The following is a 26695-nucleotide window of genomic DNA, read 5'->3' as shown; positions in this document are numbered from 1 at the left end:
GTAGGATAATGGAGTAGTTGGATCTCTGTTTGTTTGTGTGTTCTTTTTTTTGGTCTTCTATCAAAAGATAATGTATTTTATATGTGGTGCGTGTGCACATACTTGCTTCTGGAATTAGAAATATTAATTTAATTTATGTTAAATGTAAATATATCTCTACACATTTCTCTATGTAAATTAAATATCTACATAATAGGAGCATTTACATTTAAACAAATGTCAGTATTTTATAAATATATTTAAACAGATCTTAATTACACCATATACATTAAGTAGAATGGGACAGCTAATGTTAAATAACACTAATTCATATCAGTTGAGGATGTGGCTATTAAATTTTACAATTTATTTTTGTATTTTGATATTTTAAAATCTTAGTGGAAAACTTGAATTTTCGCCTCCTATTTAACGAATGTCAGGGTAAAGAACTTTGTGGTGTGATCTCACAGTATAATCTGTGCAGAAATCCTAGTGATACAGATTTGTTTGGAAAGTAAACTTTGATCAGATTTCATTAAAATAGGTTAAGAGCTTTGTATGCTTCCAACTGTGAGAATCTGTTTACAGTAACTCTGAAATTTCATTTTGTAAATCAGTTTTAATATTTTGAGTTGCATTCATTTTCAAAGTATTCCAGAAAATGCTTTCTCACTTAAATTTCTTGTAAATTTAATTTCTCTCAACAGATGGACGGCCTCAGTGGGAAGTAGAAGGGAAAATAATTAGGGAAAAGTGTCAAGGGGTGAGAAACTTTTTTTTCTTTAGAAAGCTGTTTTTGTTTAAGTAATAAATTGAGCTTAGTTGTCTTGTTTTTCAGTTTATATTTTTACTGTAAATTGTAAGAGATGAACAAGTTTTGCAGTTTACTTTATTTGAAGAATTTTTCTAAATTGTCAACAGTGTGAAGCAGTCATGAAGTTGCTGCTTTCTAAGAAAATGATAACTTGTTTGGAAAAACTAGAAGGGGAATTTTAGAATACTGTTAAGGTTAGAAGTAATTGTCATTGTCACTAGTCTCCTGCCTATGAAATTAAGTCCTCTACAATGGCATTCATATGGTCTTGGAGATAAATTGATACTTTACATAAGTGTATTTGTAAATAAAAATGTGATCTCTAGAATATACAAATATGTCTCCTGCATAAGTGTTTAAATTATATTGTTATATTTCTGCATTAGAAGATACGTAAATGGACCCTACCAAATTAATGGCCATAAAGAACCGTGAAATCTGGTATGCACCCATAAAATCTGCTCTTTTGGTAACTTTTACCCTACACTGTGCAGATTTCATGGGGCAGACTACAGTTTCTGTAACTGGAAGTCCTGACCCAAAAGAGTGTTGAGGGTCTAGGAGCCTAACAAAGTTTTTTAAGGATATTGCCACCCTTATTTCTGCATGGCCTTCAGAGCTGGGCAGCCAGAGAGCAGCAGCTATTTAGCATCCAGCTCTAACAGAAGCATCCTACCTACAGCAATGCAAAAGTACGGACAATACCATACCATGCCACCAGTGTTTCCTGTAAGCTGAGCACTTGGGCAGCCACCCAGGAAAGATTCAGGTGGCTCCCAGATGATTAGCAGAGTGCTCAGAGCCAGCAGCATATGTTTCTAGTGGTCGTGCACATCTGCATGTGCCTGGTGCACATAACAGAATTTGTCACCCATAGGTGGAAAAAATTGGAGGGAACACTTCATGCCACCCTTATTTCCACACACCTGTCTTCAGAGTTGGATGGCTAGAGAGTGGTGACATCTGATTGAGGGCCCAGCTCTTTGGGCAGTAGTGCAGAAGTAAGGGTGGTAATACCAACAGCAGCACAAAAGTAAGGATAGCAGTAATGCTAGTCCTCCACAGCCTCCATATATAAACAACGCCTTTTTGAGTCAGGACCCCTACAGTTATACTCAACTTTCAGATTTAAATGGATAAAAATCATTAAAATTTGTTTTTAAAATATTCTAGGACTGTGAAATTGATCAGAATGGACCGTGAATTTGCTAAGGTTCTGTGCGTGAAGCAATAGCTACATCCAAATAAAAATACCCATTTGAGTTAGCATTGTAATCAACATTGCAGTCAGCACTCAAGCAGTTTTCTTTAGCAGGTATAGTCATTTACGTTTGAAATGTAATTCTGTCTTGTTTCAACTTTAATTTAGGCTAACATTGTTCTTGAAGTTCCTCCGTATCATAACAAAACGATTACAGCTGCAGTCCAGGTGCAGTTTTATCTTTGCAATGGGAAGAGGAAAAAAAGCCAGTCTCAACGTTTTACTTATACACCAGGTACACATAGCTACTGCATCTTACTACAAGCTAGTTAATGTGCAGATTTTAAAATAACTACTACAATTTAGTGTATATCATGGGTACTATACAAAATATTTTTCCTTTGACAAGCAAATGTGACTAGCTTTATTCATAGTTTAAGGACTGCCAGCTGAGAATATGTCTAATTTCGTAACAGAAACTTGAATCCAATGTAGAAGTGTGAAATTCTATCTATGAATAGGGTTAAAAATTGTATTTCCTCGCTTTTTTTACATTATTTGTTTTCTTCCTTAGACCCATGTGGTATGAATTCTCATTGGTCATTCTCTCATGAGTCTGTTCTGTTTTCAGTTAGTGATATTATCAAGTGAATTCCAGGAGTACAGTCACAGATCATAGAGAAATAGATCATCCGCAGTTTATGCCATTCTAGTCTCTCAGTTGTCCAAATACAACTCTGGACTTCAGATGAGATAAGAAAAATATACTCAATAGATACTTTGCAGTATGGAGATAGCTAATCTTGAAACTTTATCAGAATAGCATATTGTTGTTGAGCTGTCTTAACAAGAGTATTTTTTTCATATTTGGGATATGTTCAATATTTCAGGATATGTTAAATATATATTCTTTTTGTATGGCTCGTCAAATAGATTTAAAGTTCCCAATAGACTGTAACGTCCCATAAGCGTTGCTTCTTCCTCGAGTGTCCCCGTGGGTGCTCCACGATAGGTGTCGGGCTCGCCCCAGCGCCGCAGATCGGATCTTTCTAGCAGTTTGTTCCGGACCGCGCATGTGCCGGCGTGCGCCGCTCCCCTGCGCGCTCCTGGCCACATGTGCGATCTGGTCCCCGCCAGTTCCTTCTTAACTGCCATCGGCTGCAGACGGAATCTGCTCAGGCTGCGGCCAGAGTCAGCGTATTTAGAGTTTTTCAGAGTTTTAGAGTTCTCTTTCAGAGTTCTTAGTTAAATTGTTTGTTTCTTTATTGTAAAAAAAAAAAAATAATATATATATAAGTAGAAAGTCTTAGAAACAAGAGGAGGAGCGGAGGCACCCCGGGGACGTGAAGGCCAGTAGGCCTCCTGCTGCAGCAGGCTGGAGTCCGTGAGAGGGGAACAGGCACAGAGAAGGCGCTAAGTACCCTATTAACAGCTCAAAGACTCACCGCAATGTCCTCTTCAGGATTCAAGAAGTGTGAGTCCTGCCGCGAAGCTGTGCCGGCCTCTGATGGGCACAGTCAATGTATCAGATGCCTGGGGGAATCACACATCACCCAGAAATGCTCCTTCTGTGCAAAGCTCACGGCCAGAGCCAGAAAGGACAGAGAAATGCGGCTGAAAATGCTGCTGTTTGATAAGGCCCTCCAGCCAGACGTGCCGGAGAGGCCTCAACCGGAGGAACCCACAGGGCTCCATAAAAGGAAGGCGGTGTCCCTCACCCTCTCGGTGCAAAAACGGAGGAAGCTCTCTCCAGCCCGATCCCTGCCGGCGGTCACAGTGAGCGGGACAGGCGTAGCTCACAGCCCCCAGCCGCAGTCACAAGCGAGCGGCAGCGCGACAGTGCACGTGGCAGAGGCTGAGCCTCCGATTACTAAACAGCCGGCCCGCGCATTCAGAGCAGCGGCCAGGCAAGCACCAGAACCGGCGGCACCGCCGCAAGCAGCACAGACCCCCGCGGCACCAATGGTGCAGGGCCAACAGGCACGTAGCCTGCAGGCACCAGAGGAGACCACCCGCGCGACACCGACAGTGGGGCCGAGATCCCCGGCATGGGGAGGGGCGGAGCCAGCCCTGCAGGGGAGGGGAAAGGCAGCAGCGAAAACCTGGCACCGCAGCCCTTCTCTGGACAGGACTGCTCTCAACAAGTCCTCCCCTTATGCTGCGTACACCAACCAGGAGACATGGGTCTCCCCCAGCCTACCCAGAGCCTCCTTCCCCGTTCCTCCAACCAGCCTCACCATGGCTTGGGCCACCCTCACCTTTTCTGGGATTTGACCCTCTGGAGTACTACCACAAACCAGTTTCACCATTGTCTCAATCATCCAGACGATCTCGCTCCCCCAGACATCGGGGGTATGCACCTCGAGAGTGGTCCAGGTCTCCATCCCAGGAACCATGCCCGTGCTGCCACGGTCGTCCTTATCACGCCGGGCATAGACACCACAGGCATACATCCAGGGGCAGGTCCTCCTCGACCGCCCAGTACCCCCACGGGCACTCATGGACGGGGACAGAAACACAGCTGTCTCAAGGGGAGCTGATTTTGGAACCCCGAGATTTTCCCTCGCAAGCCTCTAGTGAGAGGGTGTACCACCGGCAGCAGGACCCTGAGAGTTCAAGGGAGGTCTACCCTAGTGGTTCCTCCTTGTCCTCCCCCGACGAGGCTGTTGCCCCCCCGGACAACCTCAAACAGTTTCAGGAGCTGTTTAAAAGGGTGGCTTTCACGCAAGGCATCCAAACAGCAGAGAAGCACCACAAGCTCCTCAAAAACCTGAGGCCTCCAGCCTCGTCCAAAATTGCTATCCCGCTCGACGAAGCAATTGTGGAGTCTGCTACTACCATATGGCAGACCCCAGCTTCTGCTCCACCTATAAACAAGAGGGCGGATAAGAAATACTTCGTCCCGGCGAAGGGCATGGAGTTTCTGTTTAGTCACCCACAACCAAATTCTCTGGTGGTAGAATCGTCTCAGCAGAGATTGGAGACTTCCCAATACAAAGAGGGGGGAAAGGACAGAGATGCCAAGAAGCTAGACCTATTTGGCAGAAAGGTATACTCCTCCTCCACCCTGCTGCTGAGAGTGGCTAATTATGCGGCACATCTAGCGAACCACAATTTCAATAATTACTCCAGGCTTACTTCTCTCATGGATTCGCTTCCAGAAGATAAGAAGCCGGTGCTGAAGGCCATCGTGCAAGAGGGCTATGCAGCCTCAAGGACGGGAGTCCAGATCGCCCTGGACGTAGCAGACACGGCGGCACGCTCAACGGCTATGGCAGTGGTCATGCGCAGGTAATCCTGGCTCCAGACATCGGGTATCCCAAGGGATCTGCAGGCAAAAATTGTCGATCTCCCTTTCAACACGCAGAAGTTGTTTGCAGAGTCAACTGATTCGGTCCTTCATTCCAGTAAAGACTCAAGAGCCACACTCAGAACACTGGGTATTTATACCCCTCCATACAGAAAGAAAAAGTATTACCCTCAACAACGGCGATACCCGTACCCACCTCAGCGTGCTCGGTACCAACGGGGCTACGACCAAGGGCGGCATCAACAGCAACAACAGTATAGAACTCCCAGGCGACGTTCCCAACAAGGCCGTGCCTCCTCGGGGCAGGCCCAAAGGCAACAAGTTTGACGGACAGGTCGAGAGCTGTGCTATTACTACCCTCGCACAATGTCATCCACAATTAATGTTCCATCATCGCCTCCGACCATTCCACTCACAATGGCAAAAGATCACCACAGACAAGTGGGTACTAGAGATCATAGCCACGGGTTACGTGATCCCCTTTCAGTCGCTCCCACCGCCAAGACCTCCGCCCAGGCCTCATCTCAGGGATGCCTCCCACGAGGCGAAACTCAAGCACGAGGTGGACCACCTGATGCTTATAGGGGCGGTCGAAAGAGTGCCGGAGCGACTTCAAGGGAAAGGGTTTTATTCACGATATTTCCTCACAGAGAAGAAAACAGGAGGCTGGAGGCCCATCTTAGATCTTCGAGGCCTCAACCGGTACTTGCGCAAACGTTTTCGGATGATCACAGTCGCCTCCATACTCACGGCACTGGACGATGGAGATTGGTTTGCAGCCCTCAACTTACAAGATGCGTATTTTCATATAACGATCCACCCAGCTCACAGACGTTTTCTCCGGTTTATGGTCGGCAAAGAACATTTCCAATACAAGGTTCTTCCGTTCGGCCTCTCCTCGGCCCCCAGAGTCTTTACCGAGACCCTGGCAGTGGTGTCAGCCTACCTGCACAGACAGGGGGTATTTATATTCCCGTATCTGGACAACTGCCTACTGAAAGGGGCCTCGAAAGAGGAGGTACTACGCATGATACGCGTAACAGCAAACACGTTTTCTTCGCTGGGCCTGATAATCAACCTTTACGAAATCAAAGATTGACCCCACACAGGGCATAGAGTTCATAGGGGCACACATAAATTCTGTCACAGCAAGGGTTTATCTACCCGACGCTCGCTTTCGCGCTATCGGTTCACTGGTACAAGTCATTACATACAGCCCCACGGTGCCGGTTTTAACGTGCTTACAGCTGCTCAGCCACATGGCAGCGGCAACGTTCGTGGTACAGAATGCCAGATTGCATATGCGCAACCTACAACATTGGCTGGCGAGCGTTTACAAGCCGGCATCCCATACCGTCCGCAGGGTGGTGTCGCCCACGACAGAGGTGTGCAGATCCCTGCAATGGTGGGTAAACCCCAAGAACATGCTAACAGGGGTACCCTTTCACCAACCACAAATCTCTCTTTTTCTCACCACCGACACCTCCCACATAGGGTGGGGAGCACATATCGGCGAAAAGGTGACGCAATGACTGTGGTCCCCTACGGAAGAGTCACTGCATATAAGTATTCTGGAGCTCAGAGCGGTGTTCAATGCCTGCAAACACTTTCAAGACCACATACAAGGCAATGTAGTTGGGATCAATACAGACAATATCTCCACCATGTTTTATATAAACTGACAAGGCGGAGCTCGATCCCGTGCCTTATGTGCGGAAGCAGTCCGGCTGTGGAACTGGTGCATTGCCAACAATATAACGTTGAAAGCCTCGTACTTACCAGGCGCTCACAACGTGAAGGCAGACCAGCTGAGCAGGCACTTCGCACTCACACACGAGTGGCAGATCCGCTCCGATCTGCTACGACTGATTTTTCAGGCATGGAGGTTTCCCCAGATAGACCTGTTTGCCACTCAGCAGAACAAGAAGTGCCCCCAATACTGCTCAAGGGCAGGACTGGGGTGGGGGTCCATGGGGGACGCATTTGCGATTTTGTGGAAGGGCCCACTGTTTTATGTGTTGCCCCCCCCGCCCGGTGCTCATCCACAAGGTCCTGCAGAAAGCCAGGAGGGAGAGAGCCCGCATGATCCTAGTGGTCCCCACATGGGATTGACAGCAATGGTTCCCCTTGCTTCTCCGCATGTCGGATCGTCCACCGCTTCCCCTTCCAGTAGCGCCGGACCTGCTCACGCAGGCCCAGGGGTCCATAGTGCATCCTCACCCCCGAGCCCTGCGCCTACAAGCATGGTTAATCCATGGCTCAGCTCTCTAGAAAGTACATGTACGGAGGGAGTGCAACAAGTCCTGGAAAGTAGCTGAAGGATCTCCACCAGGAAGACCTACAAACAGAAATGGACTCAATTCACTGCATGGTGTTCCACCAAGCAGTTAGATCCCCTTGAAGTGCCTATACCTGTCATACGAGAATACTTACTGGACCTCAAGAGAGGCGGGCTCTCCCTCTCCTTGTTGAAGGTCCATCTCGCCGCTATATCGGCTTTTCGGCATGAAGACGAAGGGCCCACGGTGTTTGCCCATCCTATTGTTACCAGGTTCCTGAAGGGGCTGGTAAACCTGTACCCCCCTCGGAAACCGCTTCCACCATCGTGGAGCTTGGACCTGGTGCTCAGCGTGCTAACGGGACCACCCTTTGAACACTTAGCCAACGTTTCCCTCCGTCTCCTTACGATAAAGACAACCTTCCTTCTTGCAATCACGTCAGCTCGCAGGGTCAGTGAGCTCGCAGCAGTTATGGCAACGCCGCCCTGCATGGTACTCTCAAAGGAGGCGGTAACCTTACGGCTGCACCCAGCCTTTGTTCCGAAAGTTTCTTCAGAGTTCTATCTTAACGAACCTATAGTTTTAACCTCGTTTTACCTGAAGCCTCATAGCTCCAACAAGGAGGCACGCCTGCACCTCCTGGACGTGAGGAGGGTGTTGGCCTTCTACATAGACAGAACTAAGTCCTTCCGGAAAACGGACAGACTCTTAGTCTCTCTCGCTTCCAGATCAAAAGGAGAGGGTCTCTCTTCACAGAGAATCTCGAAGCACATTGTGTCCTGCATAAGGATGTGCTACGAACTTCGAAAGACTCCTTTACTGGCCCCGCCTAGGGCTCATTCCACCCGGGCGGTGGCGGCATCAACAGCCTTTTTCAAGGGCATCGCGCTAAAAGACATCTGCAGAGCGGCGACCTGGTCATCCTATGACACCTTCGCCAAGCATTATGCCCTACATCGGGTATTCCAAGAGGATACCCACCTCTCGACAGCAGTCCTTTCGGGGGCGAGCTGCACATAACCCGATTACCCACCTCCTTTCTTGGGTTACTGCTGGGTAAGTCACCTATCGTGGAGCACCCACGGGGACACTCGAGGAAGAAAGAGAAGTTACTCACTGTAGTAACAATGGTTCTTCGAGATGTGTCCCTGTGGGTGCTCCACCCCGCCCATCCTCCCCGCTTCGGATCTCTGTTTGGTGTTTTTCAGGAGCATCCGAGGCGGTTGGTCAAGGAACTGGCAGGGACCGGATCGCGCACGTGGCCGGGAGCACGCAGGGGAGCGGCGCACGCCGGTGCATGCGCGGTCCGGCAGAAACTGCTGGAAAGATCTGATCTGCGGCGCCGGGGCAAGCCCGACACCTATCGTGGGGCACCCACAGGGACACATCTCGAAGAACCATCGTTACTACGGTGAGTAACTTCTCTTTTCCATACACTGTTCATGTGAAATTGAAGGACTTGATATATACAACTATATCAGAAAACTAAAGGATGGTCCTAATAGGCAACTGGAGACTGACAAAATCCAATATCAGTTATTATTTTACACCAAAAGTTGCACATTTTGTACCTTTTAAACATAATTAGACAGTGTTAGACATAATTAACCAGATTATTGTATGAATTAGTTTTTTCACTACAATGGCAAAAGTTTTAAACAATAGTTAAAGTAACCTTATCACATTTTTAAAAGAAAGTCAGCTGCTTGAAAATATTCTTAAACTCAAAATACTCATCAGGGGTTTCTTTCCTACAAAAACAATTCTCAAAATAATGGAATGAGTAATGGAACGTACAAGGTTAAAATGTTTCCAAAATAAAAAGGAAGTTATAACTGAAACTATATTACAGCGAGCTTTAACACCCACTTGAAGGGTTTCCTGTTTTCATTTTAACGTGCATGCTGTAACCCAGTAATTGATTGGTACAGGTGTTGGCAGGAAAAAGGTGGTGGTGTGCTGGATCTGATTACCGGTTTACTATGGCCTTTGGCTTAAAAAAGAAACAGGGGGACTCAAATTACTGAAAAATGTGTCAGCCTACAAGTTGTGTGGCTCTTTTAAAAAGAACCCAGGAGTTAAAAGGAAATAAATCTTTGTAGGCATGGTAATAAGCATTGAGGGGGAATTGTTCTAGCTGTTGCATAAAAAAATATAATTGCTTGCATACACCAGTATGCCTCATTATTGGTGGAATTTTGGAAAGGTCTGATTGCTTGAATAGTATGCATACGCTTTTATAGTACTTTGCATTTTTTCAGTGCAGACCAAAATGGGTTTGTTGACTAAGTGCAGGGGAGCAGAGGAATGCTGCATTCTTTTTTCTTTTGTTAGGGCTTTTTTTTAGGGTTCGGGTGTTTTCTGTCTCAGGCTTTGCTGTATATTAAATGTGCTCATGTGATTGTAGAAGTGAGCTGGGGCAAGAAGAGTTAAGTCCTTTTCCAATCGAAATGAATAGAAAACATCCTCCCATTATTCATTCAGATAGAAAAACTCCTCAAAATAGAGGTCTCTGGGCCCTCAGAGTCAACTTCATTGTTAGCTGATGTGCAAGTTGAGATCCAGCATCCTCACTCATGTCCACATTGTTAATTTCATTAAGGTTTAGAATTACCTATCTTTGGAAACCTCTTTTGAGCTTTACTTCTTCCTGCTTGGAACTGCTACTTCATGATTTTATATGTCCAAGTGAGGGCTGGTTAACCTTTGATATCAACACCAAATCACAAGATGACCTAATGGAGGTAGTAACCATGCTGCCTTTTAAATCTAGCTCCCAGAATCTCACCTACTCCATTAAAAGCATTAAAAACTCCCAAAGACATATCTGGCAAATTTGATTTTGTGAGAGCTTCACGTTCAAGGCCCCTTCAATTCAAAATACCTATCCACCTAGATTTTATTATTTTAAGTTTTCTTGAAAGTATTATTGGATGCCCCTACAAATAATTTCTTTTAAAATAATGGGAGAAAGTTGCTAAACTATCTGAACTGCTCTTTAATTGAAAGAGCCCTTGTCTATTTAATTAATTTTACAGCATGATACATCTAAGTAGTATTTCCTAATTATCTATTGTTTCCCAAACTTCCACATAAATTCTCTTTCCATACCCCCTCCATATCTGGCGGTCTGTACTGTGGGTCATTCCCCTTTACCCTTCTGGTTGGTGGCTGAGCAATATCTGGAACAAAATCTTACAGATCAGGAGTTTCCTTTTGGTAGTAGTGCCTTTCAGGTTAGAACCTCTTTCTCTCCCCTAGACCCAACCCTCTGACCCCATGAATTCCATTAATTGGAGACTCCTAAAAGAGGTTCAGAAGGGCCAACACCCGCCTCGCCCCCCCCCCCAAAAAAAAGAAGGAAAAGAAAAACGTAAATACAGCTCAAGTCTTAGGCTTTCCCTGTTGAGGAGCCTTAGCACTGGACTCTGCCTTCTGCAGACAGAAACTTGTAGGTTCAAAAATGGGTGCCCCAGCTCTCCTTGTAGCTCAGCAGACATAAATCTGATCTTTTTGGCTGATGCAAAGGCAGGGTCCATGTTGAGCCAAGGAATAAGGTCACAGAAGAATACCTCTGCCGTGCTGAGTATCACAGAGACCAAAACAGTATTTGAGCTTTCTTTCCTGGGGGAGATGGAGCACTAGTAACTGCCAATATAATCACTGCTTCAGCTGATTGCTACGGTGGTGCAGCCTCTTCACAGCTTCAGCAGATGACCTCCTTAGACACTCTAGTTGTGAGTCAGATAATTCAAGAGTAAGGTACCATGAAGCTTCTCCCTTAGGAATCTAGTAGGACCACCACCTCCTCAGCAGAGGGGTGGCTTCTTGAAGTAATGAAGTGACTCTACTTAAGTCTGGGCTGATAGCTTAAATGCCCAGGGAGCTGCTCCTACAAAGAATATGGTGGAGTATCCCTTCTTCACTTTATAAAGCTGCATCTTTCTAGGGCAAAGTTCAGTAAGACTCTTCTAAAGATCCCTTCACCTCTGGCATTGAGTGGATACGTTATCTAACCATAATTTTTCTCCTCACATCCTAATTCTTTTAAAGGCTAAAGGGTATCTGAGGGTGGAAACCAGTAGCTGAAACTTGCAAGTATAAAAGAAAGATAAATATTCAAAAAGCACGCATGTTCAAAATGTTCCTCTTTTCAGATTCTGGCCCAGAACCTCTCTAAGCAAAGAGAGAGGTGCTCCTGCAGGGACTTGGAAAAAGGGAAGGTCAGAGGAGGACTCTTTCATTCTTTCTTCTTCTTACTCATCTTCGATGAGATGAGAAGAGAGGCTGGGGGAGCTCAAACATACAATACCCATAAGGGACATAAGATTAAAAACGTGTTTTCTCCTCATCCAGTCCAGTTTGCTTCAAGGAAGTGGTTCAGTTCTGGGTCCAGTGTTGTTCAACATCTTTATTAATGAACTGGATGAGGGAATGGATTGCACCCTCAGCTAGTTTGCAGATGACACTAAGCTAGGGAGAGAGCTAGACATATTGGAGTGTAGAGAGAGGTTCCAGAGGAGAACTTAACCAAATAGAACTTAACAAATATTTGATCACACATTATGGATGTTGCTAACCAAATTGGAAATGTAACAGAGAGAGAGCCATGCTAGCCTATGTACTATCAAAACAAAAAAGTAGTAAAGTAGCACTTTAAAGACTAACAAAATAATTTATTAGGTGAGCTTTCGTGGGACAGACCCACTTCTTCGGACCATAGCCAGACCAGAACAGACTCAATATTTAAGGCATAGAGAACCAAAAATATTAATCAAGGTTGACAAATCAGAAAAAAGAATTGAAAAAAAGTTAGAAATTAGAATTTGCTCACCTTGATAATTTTTTTTTTCTGATTTGTCAACCTTGATTACTGTTTTTGGTTCTCTATGCCTTAAATATGAGTCTGTTCTGATATGGTTATGGTCTGAAGAAGCGGGTCTGTCCCGCAAAAGCTCACTTAATAAATTATTTTGTTAGTCTTTAAAGTGCTACTTTACTGCTTTTTTGTTTCAATTTTGAAATGGTCCCCAACACACTTCAAGAGCTACTTATCCATGGAAGCTAAAGAAAGCCCTCAGAAATATTTTGCAGCAAAAGTGAAAAAATAATTATTCCACTGCATGGTGAGTTAAAAAAGACTGAGAATCCTTTACCAAAGTCAAGAGTTCTAACAGACAAACAAGAGGTTCTGTTCTTTATCCAAGAACAAGAGAAAAATGTGGTCAGTTTGCCAAAGGTGGATTCTGGGACTTCTGTTTCGCTCAATGACAAGGAAACTGAGAAAAAGAGGGTGTTTTAACTTAGAATTTTTCAACAAATAGGGGTATAGAAATCCAGTCACCCTTGGGTCATGACAGTAAACTGAAAATCAGTTAGAATAGGATCTCACCAGCAGATTCTTTTGTTGCTGATGTTTCCTTAGATTCTTCTAAAATTGTAGCTCATTCAGTTGCCTTTAGTGAGAGCTCATGAAAATGCCCTGGCCCGTAGTTAAGGATGTATGAATTGGATCCATGGACTGTAAGATGGATAGAAAGCTGGCTTGATGGTTGGACCCAGCGGATCAGTGGCTCAGTATCTCGATGGCAGTCAGTTTCAAGTGGAGCACCCCAAGGTTCGGTTCTGGGGCCAGTATTGTTCAACATCTTTATTAATGAACTGGATGAGGGAATGGATTGCACCCTCAGCAAGTTTGCAGATGACACTAAGCTAGGGGGAGAGCTAGATATATTGGAGGGTAGACAGAGGTTCCAGAGTAACCTGGATAAATTGGAGTGTTGTGCCAAAAGAAATTTGATGCAGTTCAACAAGGAGAAGAGTAGAATCCTGCTCTTGGGAAGGAAGAATCCCAAGCATTGTTATAGGCTGGGGACAGACTGGCTAAGCAGCAGTACGGTGGAAAAGGACCTAGGGATTATGGTGGATGAAAGGCTGGATATGAGTAAACGGTGTGCCCTTGTAGCCAAGAAGGCTAAGGGCATATTGCGGTGCATTAGGAGGATCGTTTTGAGCAGATCTAGAGTTGTTGTTGTTCCCCTCTATTCAGCGCTGGTGAGGCCACATCTGGAGTATTGTGTCCAGTTTTGGGGCCCCCAGTACAGAAGGGATGTGGATGTGCTGGAGCAGGTTCAGTGGAGGGCAGTGAAAATGAATAAGGGGCTGGAGCACATGACTTATGGGGAAAGACTGAGGGATTTGGGCTTATTTAGTTTACAGAAGAGTAGACTGAGAGGTGATTTAATAGCAGCTTTCAACTTCCTGAAAGGGAGCTCTAAAGAGGATAGAGAGAAATTGTTCTCAGTGGTGACAAGGTAGAATAAGGAGCTGGTCTGAAGCTACAGAAGGAGGGGAAAGTAGGTTGGATATTAGGAAAAACTATTTTGCCAGGAGGGTGGTGAAGCACTGGAATGCATTGCCTAGAGAGGTGATGCAGTCTCCACCCCCTAGAGGTGTTTAAGTCCTGGCTGGGATGACTTAGTGGGGGTTGATCCTGCTTGAAGCAGGGGCTGGACTAGATGACCTCCTGAGGTCCCTTCCAGCCCTGTGATTCTTTGATTCTGTGAAGTCTCAGCTTGATGAAGTCCTGGCTGGGATGACTTTTAGTCGGGAATGATTCTGCTTGAAGCATAGAGCTGGACTTGATGACCTCCTGAGGTCTCTTCCAGCCCTTTGATTCTATGATTCTATGACCACTGGTTTTGTCCGTGGAAAACAGTCTCTGGACAAAATAAATACATGATTTATCTGTAAGGGCAAGCAGTTTGGTAAGTGCCAAGACAAAGGAGAAGCAGATGAAAATGAGAAGAAAATCTCTTCCTTTGCCATCTGAGAAGAGGTTTAGACCCTCTTTTTGTCATCCCTTACGCTTGTGGTTACCGAACCACGTGAAATCAACAGATATCAGATAGTCCCACTTCAACACACCAGGAAACTTACTTAAGGGCTCTTCCAGAAGATTCTTTACCTGTTTTACAGTGTTCTATTCTTCAGCCAAATTTCATGGGAGGACACTCTTCAGTGGGACAGATTTCATATGAGGATGTCTCAAAATTCTATACAAGGAAGAAATAGCAACCAATCAGAATCTTCCTACTGTTCTAAAGTCAGTTACTTCCTCCCTGCTATGGTGGGCTCATCTTTTGAAAATCATACAGGGATATCTGATGTCAGAGCCAGGGTGACTGATCATCACCACTGATGCCAATCTTTATGGACGGGGTCACACCAAACAAGAGTAGCTATGGGGACAGGGAACAATTGGAAGAAGAATATAAATTGATGACCGATAGGGGCTATCATCATTAGTACTGTTCCTTTCAGGCAACGCCAGCTGCTGTGTGCACTACACACATCTATTTTATTTGGTTAAAGCATGTCTACTCACACCCATCTACCTAAAAGGAAAGGGAGAGCACCTAAGAAGACTGGCACAGCAGGAGGGACCTGGAAACAATGGAGTATTCTGTGTAGGAGGTATCAAAAAGATTCAGGGTACCAATAGTAGATCTCTTCATCTTGAGGGAAAGTAGGCAGTGAAATTCAATGTGTAGAGATGAGAATCTGAAAAGAAAGCCGTTTATACTCTGTCAAAAGTTTAAAAGCCTGCTTTAGGCCTCTCCCTTCATGCTTTTAATAGGGACAGTAAAATTATCCTGTAGTCATCCCCATCATCCCATATTGGCCTTGCAGATGGCCATAGTTCTCTAATTTAGGGTGCAAAGGAACAACTTATGAAATTATCAGACTGAAGCAATTCTGAGACTGATTAATTCTCTCCCTTAACCCAGCTTTGCTAAATCTTAACATGCAAGATGCAAAGGCAGAATAGAAGTCTTCAGCGTTCTGTGTTGAGGGTACTCTTTTGGTATTACAGAAATCTCCTAAGAGCAATATATATGGCATCACCTGAAACAAATTCTGGTATTCACCTTAGTAAGCAACAAGGGAGAGATGGCTTGGAAGTAGTACAAGATGAGCTGATTGAAGGTGTCCAACCCAGTATGTTGAGGAGAATAGGTTTCTATCACCACAAGAATTTTGAACTATCAGAAACTGTCAAAGATTTCTGATTATCACCATGTGAAAAGATAGCTTAGAGCAAATGCACGTGGTAGTCTTTCAGTGATATAGTGACAGAGAGGTAGCCATGTTAGTCTATACTGCAACAAACAAAGCAGCAGAAGTGTAGCACTTTACAGACTAACAAAATGATTTATTCGGTGATGAGCTTTCGTGGGACAGACCCACTTCATCTGTCCCATGAAAGCTCATCACCGAATAATTTCATTAGTGATTAAAGTGCTGTGTTTCTGCTGCTTTGTTTTGTTCTAGTGATAGGTAGGTTATCTTCATGAAGTTTGAATTTAGAGCTAGGAAACTTTACAAAGCAACCAATTGCACTCTGTTTCAGCATACTTTTTCTAAGGGTGCATCTACACAAGAAACTAACTTTCAAGTTAATTTTGAAGTTAAACACTACTTGAAAGTAGCCAGCAAGAGAGTCTACACACATTTTCCCCTTACTTCGAAGTTAACTTCAGTGTAGGGAGCCCAACTTCAAACTTCTTATTCCATTCCCGGGAATGGAGTAGTGCCCTACTTCAAGGTTTAACTTTGAAATAGGATGTGTGTAGACACTCACCTTCGAAGTTGTTTACTTCATAGAATCGTAGAAAACTAGAGCTGGAAGAGACCTAAAAAAGCCATCAAGTCCAGTCCCCTGCCCTAGGCAGGACCAAACCCGTCAGACCAGCCCAGCCAGGGCTTTGTCAAGGTGAGACTTAAACATCTCCAGGGATGGAGACTCCACTACTTCCCTGGGTAGACCATTCCAATGCTTCACCACCCTCCTAGTGAAAAAGTTTTTCCTAATGTTCAGTCTGGACCTTCCCAACCGCAACTTGAGACCATTGTTCCATGTTCTACCATCCGTGACCACTGTGAACAGCCTCTTTGCAGCCTCCCTTCAGTAGGTTGAAGGCTGTTATCAAGTCACCCCTCAGTCTTCTCTTCTACAGACTAAACAGCCCCAATTCTCTCAACCTTTCTTCATAGGTCATATGCTCCAGCCCCCTAATTATTTTGGTCACCTTATGCTGGACCCTCTCCAGTGTATCCACATCCTTCCTATAAATGGGGGCCCAGAACTGGACGCAGTACTCCACATGCAGCCTCATCAAAGCCGAGTAAAGAGGAATAATCACTTCTCTGGATCTACTGGCAGTGCTCCTCTTGATGCAACCTAATATGCCATTAGCCTTCTTGGCTACCACGGCGCACTGTTGACTCATGTCCAGCTTCTCGTCCACTACAACTCCCAGGTCCTTTTCCGCAGAACTACTACCAAGCCAGTTGGACCCCAGCCTGTAACAATGCTTGGGTTTCTTCCAGCCCAAGTGCAGGACTCTGCCCTTGTCCTTAGTGAACCTCATCAGATTTCTTGCAGCCCAGTCTTCCAATTTGTCTGTCACTCTGGACCCTATCCCTGCCATCCAGCGTATCTACCTCTCCCACTAGCTTAGTGTCATCCGCAAACTTGCTGAGGGTGCAGTCTAACCCCTCATCCAGGACACTGATAAATATGTTGAGCAGAACAGGACCCAGAACCGAACCTTGGAGCACTCCACTAGAAACCGACAGCCATCCTGCCATTGAGCCGTTGATCACTACCTGCCGGGCCCTACCTTCTAGCCAGCTTTCTGTCCATCTTACTGTCCATTTATCCAATCCACATTCCTTTAACTTGCTGACAAGAATATTGTGGGAGACCGTATCAAAAGCTTTGCGAAAGTCAAGTCAAGATAAATCACATCCATTGATTTTTCCTCTATCCACAAAGCCAGTTATCTCATCGTAGAAACTAATCAGATTGATGAGGCATGACTTGCCCTTCATGAATCCATGCTGACTAATCCTGATCACTTTCCCCTCCTCCAAGTGCTTCAAAATGACTTCCTTGAAGAGCCCCTCCATGATTTTTCCAGGGACTTACGTAAGACTGACTGGCCTATAGTTCCCTGGGTCATCCTTCCCTTTTTTAAAGATGGGCACTACATTTGCCTTTTTCCACTCATCCGGGATCTCTCCTGATCTCTACAACTTTTCAGAGATAATGGCGAAGGGCTCGTCAACGACATGCGCCAACTCCCTCAGAACCCTCGGATGAATTAGGTCCAGGCCCATGGATTTATGTACATTTAGCTTTTTTAGATAGCTCCTAACCTGTTCTTTCCCCACCAAAGGCCGTCCACCTTCATCCCACAGTGCATCACTTATCGCATTAGTCTGGGAGCTGTCCTTATCTGTGAAGACAGAGGCAAAGAAAGCATTAAGTACTTCAGCTTCAAAGTTGTCCTTTGAAGTAAGCACCTTCAAAGTTATTTTTGTGGTGTAGACACAGCGTAAGTGATTGTCTTAGAAAGAGTCATGTTGGTTAGGAGATTATCGGAAACTTCAGCATTGTCTATGAAGTTAATTTTATGTATATTCCATAAAAACTAAGCAATTCTTTGGACACAGCCATCATTTATTCAAAAAATTAACACATTTTCCAGAGATTGTCAGTTACTTTACCTTTCGTGCTCTCATCTTAAAGATCCCAAGGAGACTGAAGAGTATAAAATGGCAGTCAGAGTGACACTTAACATTTACCTTTAGAACATGAAACCTGAACAGAGGTCCACAGTATTTTTATCTTATGTCACTCTTAAATGAAAGGAAGAACATCATTTAATCCTCCATTACAAAATAAATTAAAGCATGTATTGCAAAAGTCAAGAATATGTGGAGTAGATCTAACAAGTAATAATACAGTCCCCTTACTGTAGGGTTGAGCAGCTCTCTTGGGCAAAAATTTCTAGTGCTTCATATGATAAAAAGCTGTAACACAGTTACATGGAGTGTAACTTTATTGTCCAGGCTCACTTGAATATTAGCCTTCATGAAACCCCTTCCTACCCCATAACAGCAGTAACAGCTTGCTCTAGACCAGTGTTTCCCAAAGTATGCTATGCATACCACCGGTGGTAAATGAAAGGATTTCAAGGGGTTCATGACAGAAAATAAATGACTAAAAACCAAGAGATAAGCACTGGGATGGCACTGGGAGAGGGGGTACGCTGATAAGGCCGAAGTCCTGAAAGGTGGTATTCTAATACTTTAAGTATGGGGAACACTTCTCTAGACCCTAGACAAGGAGACTGAGAGCCATATCCTCCTTCCCATCAGCTGTTTTGAATCAATCATTAACTGCCTTTCACACCTAATAGGCCCAGGGGCATACTACTAGAAAATGACTGCCTTTCAGAGACATGTATGGCTTATGCAGTCCTCACATGTGGAGGGCTGTGGAGCTGGGGCAGCTTCTTTTGTATTGAGAGAGGCACATTACTAAGGAGGTGATGTGGGGTGGGGGGAGCTGGGTAGGAGATGGGACGCAGTGTGCTGAAGCTAAAAAGGGTCTCAGCTAAATAGTGTATAGACTAGCACGGCTTCCTCTCTGTTACTATCAAAACAAAAAGCAGTCAAGTAGCACTTCAAAGACTAGCAAAAAAAAGTTTGCTAGTCTTTAAAGTGCTACTTGACTACTTTTTGTTTTGATAGGGTCTCAGCTAAGTTTCCAGTATGTGCCCTATAATTGGAGCACACCCAAATATCTATTCCTAGCGACTTCATTTCTGCATCCCAGTACAGACCGTCAGACTGGAAAGAAGTAAGAGAAAAACTTTTCTTATTACCTGTACATTTTTTGTCATATACACTCTCTCTCTCACATTTTGGCATACCCAGAAATGGCGTACTTCAGATCTGGAACTCACTGCTGCTTTCCAAAACTAAAAGTGAAAATACACGTTTACCTAAAGGAGTATTTGTATATGACCAAAGTCTCTGTCACAAGATTTTTTGTTAATGGTTGGCAGTGTATTAATTTTTTTGTCTTTAAGCTTTGCATAATCATTCTGGGGCTCTCTACAGAGGAGCAGTCCTAGCCCCAGGCTGGCTGTTAATATTTGTTCTGTCTCAAGCAGCAGTGGGAACAGGACTGCTCTATAATATGCAGCGTAGAGACAAGGAGGGATTTTGAAAAATCACAGGTGAAAAAGAAACTTCCCCTCTTGCCACACTGTGACTGCATTGCTATTCTTCCTTTCCATTCTTTTATTGGTAATGAGAGGCTTGCAGCCTCAAATGAAGCTTATCCTAGATATCTGAATCTACCATGTCTTTTTGAGCTGCTCTTTTCCCACCATGATAAGTTCCTCTCTGACCAAATCAATGCCCCCTCAGTCCTTTGCTTTAGGAAATAAATCTGTCTTCTGTAGAGAAGTTGTAGTCATTTTTAACTGAAATGATATTTTATTTAAGTGCAAAAATGTGGTGAACACCAGTATTCATAGAAAGTATTAAATAAATCTCTGAAATGATGTTAGTCCAGCAATCCATCATTTTGGTTTTGTGCTTGGTTGTGTTGCAAGTCATGGCTAATTTTGCAGTTATTGTGGCCATGGCACACTAGCCCCTCCTTTTGGAAGGACTGTGGTAATGTGGCACTTCAGAATATACTAATGAGGTGTTTCCATGAATATGCCACACTTCATGAGCATAATGGCGGCTGCGCATGCTTCAAAATTGCCGGTTTCGAAACACATGCCACCGGTGTAGCCATTTTGGGAAGAAGAGGCTTTCAGAATCAAGGGGCTCGTTTCGAAAGGCCTCCAGCTACACAGGCAGCATGCGTTTCGAAATCAGCAGTTTTGAAGCACCCGCAGCTACCATATGCTAATGAGGTGGTACATGTTCATTGCAGTACCCTATTAACATATTCTGAAGTGCCACATCACCATAGCCCTTCAAAAAGAGAGGCTAGTGTGGCCATGGCCTAATACGTGTTCCTAGAAATTAAGTCCTTCCTTGGATATATAAAGAGATGTGCACAAGATCAGAAACCTTTTTATCTGTCATGTTGTTAAATCATCAAAATTCAAAACAAAAACTTGATAGCCATCTTAAGAAAGATCATTCAGACCTACAGGCATGAAAATGAAGAACTTCAAGTTTAGGTATGTTCCTTATTGTAGGACTGGTTCTTTAAAAATTGCAACGAAAATAATAACCATTGCTGTCTGGATTAATAATGCATTCTTTAGATCTAAGCATCTTTGATAACTTTATTTCTGTCAGTTAATCTTTTACTGAACTCTCTGTCACCCAACAGCTACTCTCAGAGCAGCCAAGCTCAGATTAGCTAACAGCTATTATACTGCTCAAATAATAGCTGTAACTGATTACAGTAAACTCTTTTATCCAGTATTCATTTAACCAGAATGCTCAGATAACCTGTATAAACATGCAGCTTTTTTCCAGCCCCAGCAGGCTTCACAGAGTTACCATCATTCCCCGTGCCCCAGCTGGCTTCTTGGCCCCAATGCTGCTGGTGGCACCCCAGCCCAGGCAGCTTCCTGGCATTGCCCGTGTTACCCTGGGCCCACTGGCATTACCCTAGCACTGTCTGGCTTCCCCATGGTCTTGTCAGCTTGCTGGTTCCCCCCTGCCTCCCCCCATCAACCAGCTTCCCAGCCCCAGGAGCCTGCCAGCATTCCCCTATCCCCAGCAGCATTACCTTAACCTCAGTCAGCTTCCCAGGCCCAGCAGTGCCAGTGGCTTCCCAGCCTCCGACCCAGCTGGCTTCCCAGCACCAGCAGTTTTACCTAAGCCCCAGCCGGCTTCTTAGCCCCAGTGCTGTCAGCGTTACCCCAGCATCATTTGGAGATCCTGCAGCTTTGCCACTCCTGAGCACTGCCTGTGTCTCCCCAGTTGCTCTCCTTTAATCAGCATATTTGCATATCCAGCAACCTCCCCATCCTGACGTTGCCAGATATAAAAGTTTACTGTAGTTTCTATTACACAATTCACAGTTTTATTATTTCTTGCAGTTTTATATAGATATACCAAACTCTTCTAGCATGGATGCAGTAAAATGACCTGAAGTTTACTTTTTTCAGTAAGGTTTATCCTAGAGACCTCAGTTCAGCAGCAAAATATGCTGTGCTGTCAAAAAGCAATGCTGACAGTATAACTGTATAATCAGTAAGGGGTTTTCTGACATTGATAAATCATACCCTTAACCAGCATAGCTATGCTGGCAAATCTATTAATTGTAGACCTGAGAAGAGGTGTAAGTTGGAACCTCTGCTAACAGATTTATCACCCTTTCACTGCATGTTGAGGCTGCGGATGAATGTCTTGCCAGAACCTGTCAATGAAGGTAACTGGTTGACCCCTGGTGTCCTTTATTAACGCAGGTCTACTGAACTTCGTCCCCTGACCAATAATAGAACAGTAACTCCCCTCTTTCCCCTCCCTACCCAGCCAATACGAAGCATAGAGTCGTAGTTTAGGACTAGGAGGACTTAAGGGTTACTGCTAAGGAAAATGAAAGAGGGGCACTGAGGTTGAACACTGAGCAGATAAGAAATGGAAAAATGGTTTAGGCATAGGGACCAGCGTGATAGGAATGGAAACTTTGAAGAATGGAAGAGAGAATTTAAGAGTGAGATAAAAGGAATAGTAAAAGGTTGAGTAAAACGAGGCAAATATGAGAGATGCAGCAAATACAAGTGTTATGTAAACAGAGTTCATTCTGTGTCTCATTAGAGTGAAGTAGAATTGTAAGGTATAATTTTGATTTTTATTCATTTTTCTAGTTTTAATGAAACAAGAGCACAGAGATGAAATGGATTTGTCTGCCGTTCCATCTTTGTCCCTGCCTCATACTGGCAGCGGTCAGGGCCTGCACTCCATCCGAACTCAGCTGTCTTCAGCAGATCCAGGGCACTCACATGATAGTTTACTGTCTACATCACCCAGGAGCCTTATGTGCCCAGTTCAGCAACCATATACATCTATGGCAATATCAGCAGTGTCCCATCTGTCTCACATACAAGGTAGAAACATCAGTCCAGGTGATGAGTGTCATGTTTTCCCTCCTGTTGTTCACCAGTCTTTCCAAGTAACATCAACACCTCCTTTGAGGCCTTCCTACCAGCCTATGCAATCTAATGTTGTGTACAATGGACAACCTGGTCTTCCCATGAGCTCTGCCTCCAGCCAAGGATTTGACGCTATTTCATTTCAAGAAGATGGAGCTGTACCTCATTTGATAAATCTTAGCTGCTCACCTCTGCCACCAATGCAGTACCATTCATCAAATCCTGGTTCAGTGACAACTTCATGTACAGTAGGACATCCTTTGGCACATCCAGCTCATTCAGGACAATCACCACCACCTCACCTGCAGTCAGTGGGCTACCACTGTTCAAATGCTGGGCAGGGTTCTATCCCTTCAGCAGTTAATCAACCCCTTGGGCAACCTTCCCCTCAGTTGCAGCAAGTCACATACCATTCTGCAAACCCAGGGTCTGCTTCATCACCATCCCCAACAGCTTCCCATCCTTTGGTCCATTTGCCACTGTCAGGGCCATCTTCTCCTCAACTACAGCCTATGCCTTACCAGTCTCCTAGCTCAGGACCTGCTGCATCTCCTCCCCCAACAGCTGTAAGTCATTCAGGACAACACTCCCCACAAGAACTTAGTCCTGGTTTGGGAAGTCTTCATGTAGCTTCATCTTTAGTACATCGCAATGTATGCGAATCATCTCCATTTTCATCAGATGGGGTAGCTGTTAACATTAAACCAGAACCTGAAGATCAAGAGTTGAATTTTCAGACGATTGGATTACAAGACATCACATTAGATGATGGTAAGTGGATATCAATTTTGACAGCTGGGATTTTGTAAGGATACTGGTAACTGTAGAAATTTAATTAGAGCAGTAACATAAGCAGCATTTCCAAATGAACAGTTTCCCTTTTTCAAGTACAGTTTCCCTCCATAAATCTTGAAGTCACATTTGTGTCCCTCCTCCCCACCCCCGGTGCTTGTTGTATATGTACTGTGTCTTGGGTATAATTTCTGTAAATAGAAAAGCCAAGTGCTCTTACTTTGATTTGCACCCACAATTTATTCTGTGGTCACAAAATAAGGGATTGGGCATAATCCTTCTAAAATAAGTGCATTACCAGTCAGGACCATTATACATTCATTCTTCTATGTAAAGAATTAGGTTTAAGGCATTTGTGTTTGTAACTTGTTGGTTTGATATTGTTTGTCCCTTATTATGTAGCTAAGTTACTTAAATGTAATTTGGAGTCTTTGAATAATAGTCTAAAATTCAGATTCTAGAAGAACACAGTTGTAAACCTTAGTGGTGTCAGTCACTTATCCACCATGTGCAATAGTCTAGATACTGTAAGAAATCCATCTTTGAGGTCTCTTGAGGTTCATTTGTTAAGTATGTGGCAGTCATTTACATTGTGACAGAGTATGTAAAAATGCCCAAGTTTGGAAGGACAAACCTAATGCCCAGGCCAGTTCTGCTGAAACTGACGTATTATCTAAATTTCAGTATTATCTTGAAATCTGGACAGGTTTGAGCTTGAGCTAGAAGCCAGACTCTGGGACTCTGAAGCAAGGATGAGTCCCGGACTCAAGCCTCAACCCACATATAGTTGGTTTCTGTAGCCCTGCAGTCCCCCACTTAAGTCATTTGAAACAGGCCAGTTCTGGATGTTTTACTGCAATAGAGACAGCCTCAATGCCTAGAAGCTCTTTTTAAAACAAAAGCTTAAATTCTGCAGAAATTGACTGGTAAATCACCACTTGCCATCTGGTAAGGGATGTATAAATTTGAAACTAGTTATTCTAATAATTTGTCCACGCAAAAATGGTGTACATTGCATCTCAAATATTTAATAAAATGTAATGATTAAGTCTGCCTTAATTACTTGTATAAACTATAAGCAGTAAATGTAGATAACAATTACTAATTATAACTGCAAAATTACCAGGCCATCTTCATGCATCATTTAATAATTTTCAAGAATTTGTTGCAAGCCGCCTGCAAATAATTTCAGTGAGCATCTATTCCATATCTTTTTTGGTATTTGTGTAACTTTAGTTTTCAAAAGGCTAAAGTACTAATATTATGGTGACAGAATGTATTTCTTATTGCATAGAAAACAGTTCTGTTGTGCCTGGAGCATCATCTTACATAGAAGATAGTACCAGAGAAAGGCATGAGGAAGTAGATCAGGTGGGCAATCATTTTTGATAGGTAGCTGCTCCAAGAATTTAAGCAGTTCAGGGCTATGTTTTTCTGAGGAGGAGGTATGGGATCTGGTATGGAGGTTGAGTCTAGAAGGGAGCTCAGGACTGGGAACTGGGATGCAGGAGTCGGTGTGGGGTTTGAGGGGGAGTTTGGTTGAAGGGGGCTGTGACCTTGGGCAGAGTATTGGGGTGCAAGGTCCAGCAGAGGGTAGAGCATTCTGACCTTGGAGAGGGAATGTAGAATTGGGTGCAGAGTCTGAGAGGAAGTTGTGACTTGGGGCAAGAGGGAGGAGGGTTTGGGTGGTGACCAGGGGCAGAGGATTGAGGTACATGTTCTGATGGGGGATATTGGTGCACAAAAGGATTATGGCCTGGGCAAGGGGTATAGATGCAGGTGCAGAGCCTGGGAGAGGGTAGGGGTGTGTTGCCAGAACCAGACTCCTGCTGGCAGGTGCTTACCTAAGCAGATCCTGGCCAGGAGCACTTTCAGGCAGGCTTCACTGCTTGCCAGCAGCCCCAGCCCATTGGCTGTTCCCCGTGGCGCTCTGCACTTGGGGGCAGGGATAGTGTGGAAAGCCCTTCTCCAGCAATATTGCTCAGTTCCTATCGGCTGGAAATCAGCTAACTGAAGCTGAAAAAATGTGCTGTACTGCCTCTGCCCCCAGCAAAATCTCTTAGCTCCCATTGGCTGGTTTTCCTGGGCGTTGGAGGCAGTGCCTGAAACCAGAAGTCTCTCCCCACCCTCAGCCGTAGGGCTGGCTGCAGCCTGGATTAAAAGATTTGGCAGGTCTGATCTGGCCGACAAGCTGTATCTTGCTTGCCCCTGAACTAGATCCACAGTTTGCAAATCTGACATTTAGGTACTATTTGACATTGTCAAATGCTTGTTCAACTGCTGCCTAACCCTGTTTGTATCTACATTTGCATATGTAGGCTTGAGCACTGCTACCTGTGTACTGATGCTGTTACACAGCAAACAGCAATAGTGACTGTGTTAATTTATTGATTTATTATATTTAAATCTGAATTTTCCAGGTTGGTTCTGTTCCATAAATGATAACTTGTTTTGCTGTTTCAGTTTAAAGAAAACAAGCTTTCCATGAAGTTGAACCTTGGTGAAAACAAGGGCTTCTGGTATGACTTGTTAAAACTTGAGTTCAAAAACACACAACAGTTTGGAAAATTGCATGGTGCATCTGTCAAACACAAGCAAGCATCAGCTTCAGTCTTTAAAATACTCACACTCTGAAATATGTAGTTACTGAAAACAGTCAAGGAAATCAGCATAATACATTCACATAAAGAACTTCCAAGGTACATCTAGCCTCCTCTTGAGACATCAAGACATCTAGGTTCAAGTGACACATGGAATGAAATCAGCAAGTTGAAAAACATTATTTCTAGTAAGAGAGACTTGTGCTAGAATTCTGTTCTCCAGTTTGTATTTGAAGCAGGTTCATTCTTCAGGTGATTGTTCTTGAAGGCCTAGGCTGCAGAAGCCAACTTTAATTTATGTAGCCAATCACTAAGAGCATCTTTCATACTCTTTGCCAGAAATCAGATGTCTTATGTGTGATAACCAGACTTGAGTTTTGTGAACTTTCTTCTATGGCAAATGCCCCTTGTTTATAAATTCAATATTCTTTCAAGTGGAAGAATCCTTATTTAGCTGTCCCTCTGTAAGGGTCTAATTTAACCATAATTCACTAAGCATATCTGCATTTAGCCCTTACAGTCTGTCACTTAGAACAGCACTGCTTCTCTTGTGGCTTGTCTGTGCTTTAAAGTTTTAACACCTCAACAGTGCCAACATAGTTAAAACAGAAAAACTCTCCATGTGTAGATACACAGCTCTGAAAGTCCTTATATAGGTAATGGTTACTTTGGTCAGGAAGGTTCCTGTATAACTGCATTGAAACAGGCTTTTATTGGAATCACTGAGTTG

The 26695-nt window shown here is 44.1% G+C and overlaps 1 protein-coding gene across 6 annotated transcripts in view; it reads left to right on the top strand.

Moving 5' to 3' along the window:
- NFATC3 (nuclear factor of activated T cells 3) overlaps window positions 1–26695 on the top strand; it is a 204615-nt gene that overhangs the window by 157771 nt on the left and 20149 nt on the right. For 3 of the 6 annotated variants that reach the window (XM_075009205.1, XM_075009211.1, XM_075009206.1), the window contains 3 exons: window positions 687–742; window positions 2163–2289; window positions 22289–23344. The exons of 1 other annotated variant lie outside the window; for it this stretch is intronic. In XM_075009205.1, coding sequence (XP_074865306.1) covers window positions 687–742; window positions 2163–2289; window positions 22289–23344 — 1239 coding nt within the window. The remainder of the gene's footprint in view (window positions 1–686; window positions 743–2162; window positions 2290–22288; window positions 23345–26695) is intronic. 2 more of the 6 variants (XM_075009207.1, XM_075009208.1) reach the window with 1 other exon arrangement.

This window comes from Carettochelys insculpta, chromosome 14 (genome assembly GCF_033958435.1).
Source record: "Carettochelys insculpta isolate YL-2023 chromosome 14, ASM3395843v1, whole genome shotgun sequence".
Classification (NCBI taxonomy): Eukaryota; Metazoa; Chordata; order Testudines; family Carettochelyidae; genus Carettochelys; species Carettochelys insculpta.
Note: the sequence above shows the minus strand (reverse complement) of the source record. Positions and strands in the feature narration are given on the sequence as shown.